Source organism: Eucalyptus grandis, chromosome 8 (assembly GCF_016545825.1).
Source record: "Eucalyptus grandis isolate ANBG69807.140 chromosome 8, ASM1654582v1, whole genome shotgun sequence".
Classification (NCBI taxonomy): Eukaryota; Viridiplantae; Streptophyta; class Magnoliopsida; order Myrtales; family Myrtaceae; genus Eucalyptus; species Eucalyptus grandis.
Window position 1 is genome coordinate 12,393,499 of NC_052619.1, and position 14,829 is coordinate 12,408,327.

Consider the following 14,829-nt stretch of genomic DNA (forward strand, 5'->3'; position numbering starts at 1 on the left):
AATAGTTAAATGAACAATGTTCCTGGTCTAGAACAGTACATATCACAAAGAAAAGTCATCTCAAGAAGAGATATTTAAGAGCTCTCCAATGCCAAATGGAAGTAAGACTCGGCTGCAACAAAGACAATAAAAAAAACCCACCACTAAAATGGAAACCCATCAAACCCAAGGTCTTTTCTTAAAGTTTCCATCCACATATTTTTACCCATTATAACATGCACTACATCATACAGTCACGACTTCTCACTAGAGCATCTGACAGCCTTAATGAGTTTTGCCTTATATTAAACAACAAAGATTCCCTCACACTAAAGCAATATCTAGTCAATGAACCACTAAATCAGTGAGGTCGCCACAATCACGTACAGCTAGGAACAGACAAGGTCAATTCAATACACTTTACAATCACTCCTTCACTCCCATCAAGTAGTTATAGCCTACCAAAGTATCTGCCTTCTAAGATCCATCACTGGAATACTAAAGGAGTAACAAAGACATTCTGCCAATATCATAACTTGGCTTCAGGTACAAAAAAAAAGGAACAAAACATTAATGTAAGTACAGATAATATTAATGGCAATGCACAACGAAGAGAAAATTGAATCCACAAATCAATACCAGTTTTATGTTCTATATTCTAGAGCAATCGGACGGAACAAAAGATAAGCTGATCGACAGTTACTCTCAATAGCGAAACCCAACGGCAACGAGCCGCTGAAATGCGCGGCATTGACCACCGATCACAAGCCCCGATCCCTCAAAATCTTTGATCGAAGCGATGGATTCGAGAAATAGAAACTCGAGCTGCGGCGTTTTTGCCAAACCAAAAAAAAAAAAAAAAAAAGAGAAAAAAAAGAAAGAAAGAAAGAAAGAAAGAAGCAGGGGTGGTCGGGGAGCTCACCAGGATACGAGCGGCGAGGGAGTGAGAAGGGCCACGGGAGGAGAGGGAGTTGAGGGCGACCTCGGCGGCGGAGTGTTCGGCCTAGCGGAGCGGCGGAGTGCTCGGCCTGGCGAAGCTGGGCTGTCGGCGATAAGGGCGTCGCTCAGGAGTAGGCTCGGAGTAGATCTGTTGGGCATCAGAGCAAATCTATCGAGCGTCGAGCAGAGAAGGACCCAGCAGTAGGGAGGTGGTGGTGCAAGGGGCTCGGATGGACGGGCTGAGGAAATAATCGCGGCAGGAACGGGGGCTTTTGGCGTCTAGTCACAGCGGCGGTGGCGCCCAGAGGTGGTGAGCGAACCAGCAGACGTCGGCAACAGGGCTCGAGCGGAGCAGCAAGGCAGCGGCAGCTTTGCGAAGGGGGGCGGCGATAGATCGGCAGCAGGGGAGCTCGGGAAACAGCGCGCGGTGAGATCTGCGGGTCAGGGGCGTTGGCGAGGCAACAGCAGCAGGTGGAACAGCGAGATTGAACGAAGGCAACGTCGGCGCTCGGGTGCGAGCTTGGTGGGGGTCAGCAGCTTCGCGATTTCGGGAAGCGAGGGCAGTCTGGCAGCTTCGCGAACGAGACCGTCGACTCCTCATCGGGCCGAAGGAGGTCCTGCCACAGGGTGAAGGCGACGGAGAGCCCGAACGCGCCGGACGGTGAGAAGACGACGCGCGGGACGCCGCGGTCGCGGGCGAAGCGATGGGTCCACCCGAGGAAGAAGTCGGAGACGACCGCGTAGGGCGAGGAGGGGTGGGACTCGAACCACTAGGAGAGGAGCGGGAGGTGGAGGTCGCGGAGGGCACGGACTTTGGCGACGAGGCGCACCCACGGCAGGTGTGGCGCGGCGGGGGGCTCTGGGGAAGGCAAGACGAGAGGCTGGAGCGAGGAGGAGGAGGTGAGGAAGGGGTTGAGCAAGTGGAGGTTGTCAGGGGTGACGACGACAGTGACGGTGATGGCGGGGGCGGCGGGGCGGGGAAGAGGAGGAGCTTGGCAGCGTTGGTGCGAGCGCGAGGGGAACAACGACGTCAGCTCCATGATTTCGGGAGAGGAGCTCAGGGAAGTCTGGTTCTCTGCGTCTGCGCCTCTGCGAGTAAAGATAGAAATAAAATTAGGTTTTGCTAGCGTAAAAACCAGTTCCCAAACCGGTCCAGTCGAACCGGTTCCCGGGTAGGTAATCCCTCGGAACCGGTTCCCGGACCGGTTTAAACAGGGTCTGAGTTTTGGGAACCGGTTCCAACCCTGTTTTCCAGGTCAGCCAGACCGGGAACCGAGTAAACCTGGTCCGGTTGCACACCCCTAGCTCCTAGGGTGACCCCACTTACCGATGTGGCGTATTCCTCCTTGTCTTTGTCCCACTCCTTCGTGGGCGATAGATCGAGGGTGAAGTCCACCCTCGTCTCTACCAATAGCCCACTAATCAGCATTAATATCCCAAAAATGTTACAGATAGAAAGATCAAACCTACCCCAATCTTCAAGCTCATCTTGTGCTCGAGTCATGGTTTCCGCGTCTTCTGCCTACTTTTGGGCGACCCCACTTACCGGCGTGGCGTATTCCTTCTTGTCTTTGTCCCACTCCTTCGTGGGCGACAAATCAAGGGTGAAGTCCACACTCATCTCTGCCAATTGCCCACTGATCAGCATCAATATCCCAAAAATGTTACCGATAGAAAGATCAAACCTACCCCAATCTTCAGGCTTGTCCTGTGCTCGAGTCACGGTTTTTGCGTCTTCTACCTGCTCTTGGGCGACCCCACTTACCTATTTGAACCATTGTTTCACTTGAAGAAAAATAGATCAATTGTTTTACTTGATATATTGGAATGTCAGATCTTCTTCTCTATGATTTATTTCAGTATAATAGCTTTCGGGATTCAAGTAACTGATAGGTATAACCTACCCTATTATAGGCTAGAGAGGGACCTAGCAAACCCTAATCAACACCGTGTCAACTGGGCCCCTCCCATTACGGGCTTCAGCTAAAAACAATTGCCTATACTTTGCTGCTCAATTAGGCCATTTATGAATAGATGCCAATACCCAATTCAATAAGATCATTCAACAATTATTGGAATATTCATTGACCCGATTATTTATAATAGAAAATTAATTAATTAATGTAAGCCCATATTATAAAAAGTTTCCAACATTCTCCCACTTTGGCTACACTAATTAACTTATTTTACTTTGAAAATGATTTTATATTGAAAATGACACTATCGGGTTAATAACTTAAAATTTTTATTTTATGTGTCCACAACTTTAGAAATAATATTCCAATCACGGTATCTCAAAATAAGTCCAATCCCATATAACCTCAGTATAAGACTATGGAGATCAATGTGTTAAGAAAATACCACAACATATGACATTCCATAATCACATATAACAAGCATTATTTTCATGGATCAAGGGCCTAGTAATGTAATAAGAAATTGTGCCAACATGTGACTTATTGGTCCTCAATGCAATTTCTCAACGACATAAAACTGTATTAGCATAATTTCTAAACATGAAATTGCGCAATTATGTAACAATTCAACATAAGATCTCATAATTAGTGACATCTAGTCGTCTTTAAACTAAAATTTGTTTAAAGATATTGTTTTACACTTCTATTTCTCAGTCAACAAAAGAAAATATAACAATAGAATCAACAATAATGATTATTGAAAATCAATGTTTTAATAGACATCATAAAAGCGTTATCGGTCTGCATATAATTATAATATCCAGAAATACAATTAAATAGCTCTCACTAACAAAAGAAATCAAAAGAATCTAAAATACCAATATTATTTATATGTTCTTTAAACAAAATGGGTCGTAAGTCTTTTGTTAGAGGATCAACCAACATAGACTCGGTTCTGACATTCTTGATCACAATGTCTCCCTTTTTTATCAAGTCTTTAACAGTATAATATTTTATCCAGTTAACATTTCAATCGTGGCATTGTTGTTGTTTACAATAAAGGTAACTGTTTGTTACACAAAATGAAATAAGATTAATTATGGACGGTTAGCAATTCAATAAAAATAATTAGTACATTACAAACTCCCATTTGGGTAGAGTGTACAATGCACAATTATTTCTACAGCATGAAGTTTATAAAGTAACAACAAGGAGAATTACATATAATTGTTAAGGATCCATCCTTATTGGGTAGACAAATCCTTTAAATCATACATCTCCATAATATCAATATAGATGGGAATTACATATAATTTTCAAAACATTTATCCCCTTTGGCCAGATAAATATTTTTCAATTATACATCCCCATCTTTCAAATGTTGGAATTGATCTTCATATTATTTTCCAAATTAACATACACAATAATTCCTTTGAGCGAGTAATTGTATATATTAATTTTTATTAATAGGGAACTCCAAAAATTTATGCCCAAAATTCATCAAACAATATGAAACACTTTACAATATGTACTTTACAATATGTGCTTCCAAAGATCATATTGTATTTATCAAACAACAATTTTTGCCATAATTTTTTTTTTTGGAGCCATATATGGACGTTATTTTTTCGTGTGGATTTTTTGCTCGATTGATCCTAAAATCATAGGGCTTTTGTTCTACATGTCAAGAAGACTACAAAATCTGCAACTCCGCAAGAAGAAAAATCACTAATCCAACAGGAAGACACATTCCTGCAAGTGTGTATTCCAAAATTTAAAAATTTCATGTGTGATTCCTCGAAAGATTTATACCTTGCATTCTTGAAATTTGTTAACAGTTATCTTGAGTCTAACAAGTTCAATTTTGCAGAAAATGGGGAGTGTTTGGAGGAAATGCTTATTAAGCAAACATCTTGCGGTTACTGTGGTCGTTGTTACCAGCTAACTATTTAGACACCCTTAAAGATGTTAATTGAATTCTCCATCGCCGATCTCGATAAGTCAGATTGGCAAGAATTGGAGAAGTTCTTGCACTCTCTCCATCGCGAGAGGGTACTTGAGGATCGATTTCGAGTACTGAAGAAGCATGGCCTGAAGTTATGATTACACTTTAAGCCAAATGATTAAAACTTTTGTGCAAATTTTCCTAATATCTTAGGAAACACGCTTATACACAAAAGTTTTAATCATTTGGCTTAAAGTGTAATCATAGCTTCAGGCCATGCTTCTTTAGTACTCCCAATCGATTCTCAAGTACCCTCTCGCGATGGAGAGAGCGCAAGAACTTCTCCAATTCTTGCCAATCTGACTTATCGAGACCGGCAATGGAGAATTCAATTAGCATCTTGTGTCTAAATAGTTGGCTGGTAACAGCAACCACAGCAACCGCAAGATGTGCTCTGCTTAATAAGCATATCCTCCAAACACTCCCCATTTTCTGCAAAATTGAACTCGTTAGACTCAAGATAACAATTAACAAATTTCAAGAATGCAAGATATAAATCTTTCGAGGAACCACACATGAAATTTTTAAATTTTGGAATACACACCTGCGGGAACGTGTCTTCCTGTTGGATTAGTGGTTTTTCTTCTCGCGATTTGGCTGACTTACAAGTTACAATGGAGGGGTTGGGCGTGGTGGCTTTCAGGATGTGTTGAATTGGTCCAGCCAGATCTTAGAATTGGAGGAAAAGAAAAGCATCGAATTCAATATGCAAACTTCAAAATATGTGTGGTCTTGTTTTGGCTGACTTACGGAGTTACAATGGAGGGGTTGGGCGTGGTAGCTTTCAAGATGAGTTGAATCGGTCCTAGCCAAATCCTAGAAATTGAGGAAAGCGTCTTGAAGATGCAAAAGTTTGGAGGCAAAGACCTTTTTCTTAGGTTGATTGCTCTCACTCGCTAACTTGGATCGTTGGAATATCTAAGCCAAACCTTTCTAAGGTTGATTGCTCTCGTTAACTCGGATCATAGAGAGAAAATTTCTAAAAAGAAGCTCTCAACGAGAGAATGAAACTTTACACCCTTATCAACAAAAGAATAAAACTTTAATTATGAAATAGTTGGATGGTTAGAATGAGAGAAAGGGCACCCTTTTATACTTGAGGCTCTCGAATTATAACCATTGATTGTCCTTCGATCCAATTGACAAATTTGTGCCTCCTATCAATTACTAGCATTTATGCCGAGAGAGTTCTAGATCATCATTGTAATTACCATCTCGCCCATCTTTGGGATCATTCCAGAAAAACCCTAGGTGATCTTGGAAGATCTTTTTCGATCATGCACGGTTCCATAATTGCGATAACCTCATGACTGTGGTGTGACAATCATCTTTTTCTTTATTTCCTGCAAAATTGGACTAGTTAGATCAAGATAACTGTTACAAATTTCATGAACGCTTAATGCCAGCATGGGTCCTCCTCCTCTTCGTCCCATCGTTCGGGGGCAATAAAGCCAAGGTGAAGGCACCCTCATCTCTACCAGTCAGCATTAATATCCAAAAAATGTTACATATAAAAAGATGAAACCTACCCAACTCTTGGGTAATGTTACATATAGAAAGATGAAACCTACCAACTCTTGAGTAACCCTTTCATCTCCAAAATATGTGCAGCCTTATTTCGGGTGACTTATGGAGGGAGTTACAGTGGAGGGGTTGGGCACGATGTGTTGAATCGGTTCTAGTCAAATCCTAAGAATTGGAGGAAAGGAAAAGCATCTTCAGATGCAAACTTCGGGGACTATTAACATAACGGATCTTTATTAGAAACACCATCGGCTGTAAAATTGCAAATAAATCTGGGCCGTTTTCCAATTTACCACCATACCAGTCGAACACTGCCCGTGAAGATTATTCTTCTCAGTTTTGGCTGTCGTGATGCAGAATTCTTGACAAAGCTACGTTGTTAGTTTTACAACATCCTGAGAATAGAAAGTGTCCTATGTTGGACATCATAACCGAGGAATGCATTATTACGTTAAAGGAGAAGATACATAATTATACTCGGGTAAAGGATTCAAATTGCCAAATAGTTGCCATGCTTTTCTTCTGATCATCAAGACAGTGGTCGCCCTTGACAATAACCATCGACGCAGCTTCCTTAAAATCAGTACTAGTCTCGGACAAACAAGTAAAACAAGCAAAATCAGACTGCAGGAGTGAGTGATCACACGATAACTGACGTGACTGAAGGTGAATACAAGGGTTCCTCCTCTTGGTTGAGAACTAACTTACCTTTGACTGATTTTAAAGACCAGATGCGGATACGCACTACTCTGACTCTGCTTGTCCTGTGATCTATTCTGATTTATTGCCCTCTTGATACTGCCTTTCTCACACTAGAGCATCCGGTGGACTCTGCCCTGCGCTGAGCTGAAGTGATAAGCCAACTCCTGCTTCTTTAAAGAACGAAGATAACTTGAAACGAGTGAAATAACTCATGGAATTAAAGAGCTATGTCATCCTGGCAAGAAAATCTGCTCATTCCGACAGCACTTTACATTGAATGCACAACAGTTGATAGTTAGGGATATTGCATCTTTCGTGGCAACTTTTCATGGTAGAAGAATTTAAAGATGTGAAGACTAGTGCTCTTTTGCTCACAGGAACGACCACCTGATAAGCCTTTTAAGCTGCAAAAGCAGCTATTAGACTCATTAACAAGTCCTTACAAACTAATGGACTGACTTTTACCAGCAACATTGTTGTTGTACTCCTATCAGCGAGAATTTTCATAATCTCCAGATTCTCAACTGGTATCTCTTCAAGACTGCAGCTCCCACACACGTGAAGAAGAAAATAACAATTATCCACCAAAAAAAGAAAGGCCAGCTTTTACTGCTCCTGAAATCTGCTGGGGATGCAAATCTATATTTACTAGGAAAAATCCATTTAAGATGGGGCAAACTCAGGAAAAATACACTATCATGCTTCTGTAGAACACTAACAGATACCTGACTGATCAAGAAATCCTAGTGCCAAATGACCGAGAAATTCTCTGCACTCCACAAAACCAACAGGAGAAGAATCGAGAGTAGAACATAATAGACGATGGCAGGAATTGTGGCCAAAGATCCAAGAGAATTTTCTCTGCCTGATTATTCTGAATAAGCTATCCATTACATTGCTTAGATCATGACAAGGGCAAACTCAGCGAGCAGCTAGTGAAAATTTCAGCAATGAACTGGCATAGCATCAGATGGCAAAAGAGTTCATAAGCACTTCTTGCCGCGATATACAATGGATAAAGTAATCACATGAAGATCAAAAGATCCAAAAATCAATAATAACACTCAATATCTGCAGCCAACAAAGACACATGGGACCCATTTTTCGGGTACTCAAGCAATTAGCTGCATCTTTACATAGGACCACCGACTTTGCTAAAACAATACGCTCCCTACTCTCCAACATTGCAAAATAGAGTGTGCAAAGGAAATCTCATAGGTAGAGAAGAACTTAAAGTACACAACAGCAATGCACCACAAACGGAAAAACAGGTATCTTTTCTTTCTGGATGGCATGTTTCTGCAGCATTCATAAATTAAACACAAATGGTATTAGCCCTAAAAATACTCCAAGAAGGACCTGGAGTTTAAGAGGAAAAAATTCTAGGGTACAAAAAGAAGAAAAGAAAAGTTAAACATTATTCTACAAATCAGTGACAGGAAAACTGTTCCAACTTCCAAGTTATACAATTGGCTAGAGTGTAACCTTTTATTTTTCGTTTCAGCAAGCCAAAGATGTTGGTGAAACATGCCTACTCGACATTTCCATGTTACAATCAGACAAATCAGCGACAAATTACAGTTCTACAGCTTCTCCGTCAACCTGATCATGAAAGAGTTCACTGCACTTGAATCCAAAACTATCCACGAAGATTCAAAGAGCTCATGAAAGAATTCAGCTCCAATTTCCTCAGCTGCGTTTCTGAATGCAATACCAAAAGCATTACCCTGCACTGCCCCGAGCCGAGGCTTCCCGCAAACCCCAACAATTAAAACCTTGTTAGGCTCCTGTGATAAGCAAGCACAAAGTAGAGGCTTCATTCTTGCTCCCTTTTCTTTTAGTGCATCCATCAGGAAGTAACAGAACTTAGTCAGAGCCTGTGGATACCCTAACAACTTTGTGTCAACAGAATCTTCAAGCTTCACCCATCTAAATTTCCTGCCACTTCTTATTGAGCCACTCTTAGTAATGGCTGCACTTCCCTGTCTTAGAATAGCTCGCTGTATCTTGATAGCATGTTGCATACCGGCTTTCAGCTTGTCCAAGTTGCTCAAGGACAAGGCGTCATAGGCCACCCCGAACTGCTTGGAAGCACAAGAACCATCAGATTTCACAAAGGACTCAAGCAGTGCGGTGACTCCATATACCACGTCTGCTGCGGACACCCTTGAGCTATAACCATGGAGTCTCAGAAAACTTCTATAGTAGAAGTCGCTTAGCCCGTACTCAGGTAGAAACCGTTCAAACTCATCTTTCATCTTTCTTTTCACTTCCAGGTTCATGTACTGAAACTTCTGTTGGCAATCCACAAGTGCAAAACCCATGCGGGCAAGGAGAAGTTTGAGCTTTTTCATCCCATTGTCACTCCATGTCTTTAATTTAGGCGCTATGTACGAAGAACACAGCATGGAATCAAATAAGTTCCATTCCTGCAATAACATCAGCCTTGGCTCGTCTTCGTATGCGATGCGAGAGGAATCTGGAGCACGAATCTTAGTACCATCCTTGAGAGTTACAGAAGTAACAGCGTCCAAGTTCCCAGAGCTGTTAATGTGCTGCTCAAGCTCCATAACCCCAGCTAGGTACCTCTCATCTGTTAACCGCTCGTGAACAAACTGATCTGTCAAGGAAACGCAAGCTAACCAGAGCAATTCATTCGTGTTCTTCCTCAAAGAATGCGACAAATCATGCATCAAACATCCGGAAGGCTTCCCATGAAAGGTCCCCATACGGTAGTACTCCTTCTTCAGCTTTCTGAAAAGCTGAACCGGGTCATCCGCATTTTCTTCAGAGACCCTCCTTCGCTTCCTAGACCCAGCTCTACTTCCCTCTTCCTCGCTATCACTGTCGTTTTCCTCTTCACTTTCCGAGGCCTCATCATCGCCTTCTTCATCGCTCATCAAATCGCTAGCATTAGCCAGAGCCGACACATCGAAATCATAGGCCAAATCGGCCTGCTGCTCATCATCCCGAGTATAAAGCACGACCACCTGATCATTCCCCTCGCTCAAATTATGCAAATGAATCGGCCGGTGGCTATCCACGACGAAAACCCTAGCTCCGGGACCCAGATCCAAGACCCGGCGCAGGTCGCGGTGGCACCCCCAATTAATCAAAAGGATCGTGACGGCGGCGCCGCCCTCGGCGCTCATGCTGGACCCGGCGTACTTGTGGATCTCCCGAAACGACGACACCGGGTAGCAAGCGTACTGCACCGAATCCGACTCGAGCACATGGAAGATGACCTTGAGAGCGCACAGTGAGTCGACGTCGGAGGTCGACGGGAAGATGAGGAGAGGAGAATCGGCCGAGGACAGGGCGGACTCGCGCAGCCGAGTGTAGAAGGACTCCACCCGCTGCTCCCTCACCATGATTTCCTAGCTCGCGAATCCGAATTGAGAAGAAAACACGGCGCCGCGGGGAGGAGCCTCGAAGGAGACGAGGAGGAGGAAACGCTAGAGCGCCGGGGCCAGATCCAGCTCGAGCCTCGGTTCGGGCAATCAAGTCCGCCGGCGGTGCAAACTGAGGAAGGAGAGGCGTTGAGAGAACCTCGAGAGGAGCTCGGGATCGGACCTCGCGGAGCTACTGGTCATCGCCCGAGCGGCCGGCGAGCGGCGTAGCTTGCGGCGGAGGCAGGCGGCGAGAGAGACAGAGAGACAGAGAGAGATCTGCTGCTACTGTTGTTCTTTCGTCTCTCTACTGAAAAATGAGGGAGGAGGAGGAGGGCGGTTAAGTTTGAAGAGGCGAAAAATGTTTGAAATTTCGGGAATTTTTATTCAATTTTTAAAAGTTGGCGCCACAACTGTTTCCGGCACGCAGGCTCCTCGCCATGTGATGCGATCCCCCTTTTTCATCTTTTATTTTCTTTTTTAACGGGAAAATTAATTTTTTTCTTTTTTAAGCAGTTGCAAGTTGAATTCGTCCGACTGGAAAGAGGGGTAATTAAAGGATGAAAAATTAGCAGGTCGCTATAATTGAGATTGGTATTTTCCAAAAGAAAAAATTGTTAAATTCAAGATGTCAATACAAAAAATGTGAATTGTGGATGAGATGAAAAGTTGATAAGTTAATAAAAGATCAAAGAAATACTGATAAGTAATTCAAATAAAAGTTAAAAAGACAATATTTTGTAGTAAATTAATAAGAGAAAAGTTTAATGTGTCACGCCAATTTAGATTGTTAATGTCTAGAGAGAATTAATAAGATTAAAAGAAAAGTTGGCAACTCGATAAATCAAAACAATGATTACAATTAAAATTGGTAAAATAAATCAAATTAGGATTGGTAAACCAAAAAAAATTTGTAATTTAATCCACAAAAAATTTGGTAAGTCAATCTGATATAGTTCGCTAGATACTTCACATCCAATTTTCACGTGCTAAAGTTGTAGGCCTTGCTATTAATAACCCTCCAATTAATCTAATTCATGGATTAGCCCATCGCTAATTGGCATCCATTAAGGGTGTAAAACGGAAGAGAAAACTTTATGCATTCGCATTCCATGTATTGAAAACGATCACATTGAAAGGAATCTATAAAAAGCTCCTGTCTTTCAAGACCGGATAGACAGCAAAAAAGCAGTACAGAGACGTTCATCGATGTCTACGACACAGCACTAGACCAGACACAGAGGAATAAAATAGTTTCACGGTCAAAAGCTAAGGAATGATGACCAAAGAAGTAAACTCTCCGAAAGGCGAATGATCCTTCAAAGATAATTACAATTCACGGGCGGCCAGAACCGTCGTCGACTGAGTTTGCAGGCCTCGACTTCAGAACCAGGGGAAGCAACAGCCCTGCAAAATGCACGAGGACGGCATTGAGTACAGCGTAAATAATGGAGCGAAAATTCACGAGAAGAGTCACTTAAAAACGTGATGTTTCCTCTGTTGGGGGGTTTGGCGCAGTCACGCCGATCAGGTATAATCAGTTAGTCGATTATATAACTCGATGAGAGCATGACCACCGCTGGCCATCACCATTATCGACATCGTTCTCGTGCTGCAGTCACCACTGACAGGCAGCTGCTGATGCCAACATTTGAATCCGCGGCCTAATGTCAGCATCTCAGAGACTCCTAAAAGTACTAAATGAATCTCGCACCGGTTCTAGTTGCCGGAGACAAAAGTATTTGTGGTATTGCTTTTGGGATTGAAGTACTTGCCCAGGATTCATGAGTGGGATCGTGCTCCAGAGAAAACCTCGGTCATGAAGTTCGCAAATTAACATGAAATATAAAGTCGAGCCAGGCTCGAGAGTATACCTTGGGATTGTCCCTTGGATTTGGCTTCCTGTTGCCGGTGTATGGCGATGCGCGGACATTGGGACCAGGCGACATTGCTGCACCAGGGCCTCTCTGCTTCTCTTCCTTTATTCTGTTGAAAACATCAGTGTAGCCATCACCAGATGCAGGGTCATTCACATTCCAATCACCGAATCGTGGAACTGCAGCACCTCTGCTAGACTGTTCATCGGACAGAACCCAACGTCAAGAGGCCAATATCAATAGAAAGTAGAAACTCAACATCGCTGTGATGATCACAGCTTGAAGATCAAACTGCAGATTCAAATACGATGATGAGAGGAAAATCTGTAAGAATCAGAAAAAGGAGTTGGGTTCAGCTTTGGATCTTACGCTATCGTCTGCTCTCATTTGGGATCTTCCCTGGGCCCCAGGGCTGCTCCCATAAGCAGCTCGGCCTGGAGATTTCGTTTGGTGATGATGAGGTGACCGTTCGAAACTGTGATCATAACCAGGATTGCCAGCCTGCCTCTTGTAAGGCTCACCATAGGCGGCCCCATGGAACGAGTATTGGTGTCTCGAGTCATTGGTCCGAGATGCTGCATTGTCTTTACCTGCCGAGGGGTTGACAGACCGTCTTGGGTCGCTGTCGTCTGCCCTCGCCCTCCTCTCCTGCAACTTCCTAGAAGGTTCAGGTCCTCTCGGCTCCTCAGTGGAAAACCTAGGTTTACGGGGAGGAGGAGGAGCAAACTTGGACTCAGGTGCACCTTTGGGATGTAAGTTGGGGTTCTCTTGCGGGTCATTCGGGTTCCCCACTTTCACGCCACCGTTGCCTCGTTGCTCGCGTGCTTTTTCGAAATAGACAGTATAAGCAACGTCATCACCAGCGTTCCATTTGCCAAATTGGGGTACGCGCGAACGTTGCTGCCACGATCAGAATAGCCATTTTCAGGACGAAGAATATGCCTAACAGGAATTAAAACGAATAGACCAATCCTGCACTAACTAGAACTCTCTCCAACCAGCGCTCCGCACAAGAAAGCACAGAAAAGAACATCGCAATACATAAATCGATTTTAGCAAGCATTGGCACCTTCCAATTAAGAACAAATTAAGAGCTGATGATTTAATCTACATCCAATCCTTCACTGCCTATTTAAGCGGGTTTTTAAGCAAATGCAGAGGAAACAATTGGAAAAGCCAGGACATAACCGGATAGGGATTCGACAAACTAGGACAGTTAACTAAAGCAGATGTCGCTTTGTTCTGCAGGAGGTGATTGTACAGAAATGAATACACCGTTAAGCGGTGTTGCTCTGGGAAAGCTTTGGTGGATGACCCCAATATTAGCTGCAATCGGACTTGTTACGCAGGAAGCATGTGTCGAGCAACGCCGTACATAACTTGAGCTGTATAGAGCTATTGGAGGATGCTGTCCTTAGAAAACGAATCCATGGAAAACTAATGGGCGTCATCAAGCTAGGAAATCCGGGTAGGAAATCTAAAGCTCAGTGAGCCTCTGAATTCCAAACCAATCGATCGAATTTCAGCTCTTTTGTACTCAGAAAACCAGAATCGATCCTAGCAAAACATTCGGTCAAGAAACGATTTTCTACCAATATCTTTTAAAATCTTGCCTTTTTTTCCCCTTCTTGCTTGTTTGATTACCAAAACTTAGCTAAAGGTTGCTTCTTCGCATCTCATGAGCTCAATTCACAATGGTCAACCAGCATCTAAATATAAGCTGATGCAGAACCAACGACAAAACAGAAACAGAAGGACGAACGGATGCAACAGAAAACCTCGGTATTGGACAACAATAACATAAGGCGACGATAACTAGAACTAATGATTCGCAGAAATGCACGAGCTACAAGAGTCGTTTTAGGCCATCGTGACCGGAACACGTATAATTACGCCGAAGCCGAGACTCGGACGTCGAGACAAAAGCGATACTCACAGCCATTTCTCCTCCGCCCTTCTCCCACCTGCTTCAAGCGAAATGCAAAGAAAATGCTCGGAGCCAAATCGCGAGACGAAACCGGGAGCTGAGCAGGCTCGAAAAGGAATCTCCTCCGGCCAACTTCCTCTGACGACACAACAACCGGAAATATGGGGAAGCGGGATGGAAGGTTGGCTTCTGGTGGCAGGAGAAGTGGGGGGAGGGAGAAGGGCTTTATATATAGACCGTTGACCCTGGGGGGTGGCCAGGTCCAAGTTTGACTATTCTTTATCTCCCCCCAGCCCACCACGGCTTCTTGAACGAGTCCCGCCCCCGTTTCTTCCCAAGCCCTCAACGGCAACCGCATCAACGGCGTCGCTGGTAAACCGCGTGGCCAACGCCCGCCTCGCTTTCGAGAGAAAAACGCTACCGCCAGTGCGGTTTCTGCTGTTTCTGGAGATGGTCAGCTCGCTTGACAATTTGGCCCCAGCACGCAAGCCTTATCCGGAAGGAGAAAAAACCCGGTTCCTCGGATTATGACGGCGTCAGAAAGATTCGACGGAAGCCAGCTGTCCCCTGT

At 43.8% G+C, this 14,829-nt stretch overlaps 2 protein-coding genes across 2 annotated transcripts; both read right to left on the reverse strand.

Annotated features, from left to right (window-relative positions):
• Positions 1-8,089: 8,089 nt before the first annotated feature.
• On the reverse strand, positions 8,090-10,854 carry LOC104456527 (cell division control protein 45 homolog). The gene has a single exon (XM_010071332.3). The coding sequence runs from the start codon at positions 10,434-10,436 to the stop codon at positions 8,649-8,651; it is 1,788 nt and encodes a 595-aa protein (XP_010069634.1). The 5' UTR covers positions 10,437-10,854; the 3' UTR covers positions 8,090-8,648.
• A 683-nt stretch (positions 10,855-11,537) lies between these two features.
• LOC104456528 (RPM1-interacting protein 4) lies at positions 11,538-14,721 on the reverse strand. The gene is made up of 4 exons (XM_010071333.3): positions 14,268-14,721; positions 12,701-13,231; positions 12,329-12,529; positions 11,538-11,861 (listed from the first exon to the last, which is right to left on the reverse strand). The coding sequence occupies exons 1-4, from the start codon at positions 14,271-14,273 to the stop codon at positions 11,838-11,840; spliced, it is 762 nt and encodes a 253-aa protein (XP_010069635.1). The 5' UTR covers positions 14,274-14,721; the 3' UTR covers positions 11,538-11,837.
• Positions 14,722-14,829: the final 108 nt, after the last annotated feature.

What these genes read in the sequence shown, in the direction of transcription:
- LOC104456527 (XM_010071332.3), bottom strand. Translation starts at nt 10,436, where the DNA reads ATGGTGAGGGAGCAGCGGGTGGAGTCCTTCTACACTCGGCTGCGCGAG.
- LOC104456528 (XM_010071333.3), bottom strand. An exon ending in AAATGAGAGCAGACGATAGC is followed by an intron (nt 12,530 to 12,700) that starts GTAAGATCCAAA and finishes TCCGATGAACAG; the next exon opens with TCTAGCAGAGGTGCTGCAGT. An exon ending in ATCCAAGGGACAATCCCAAG is followed by an intron (nt 11,862 to 12,328) that starts GTATACTCTCGA and finishes TGCATTTTGCAG; the next exon opens with GGCTGTTGCTTCCCCTGGTT.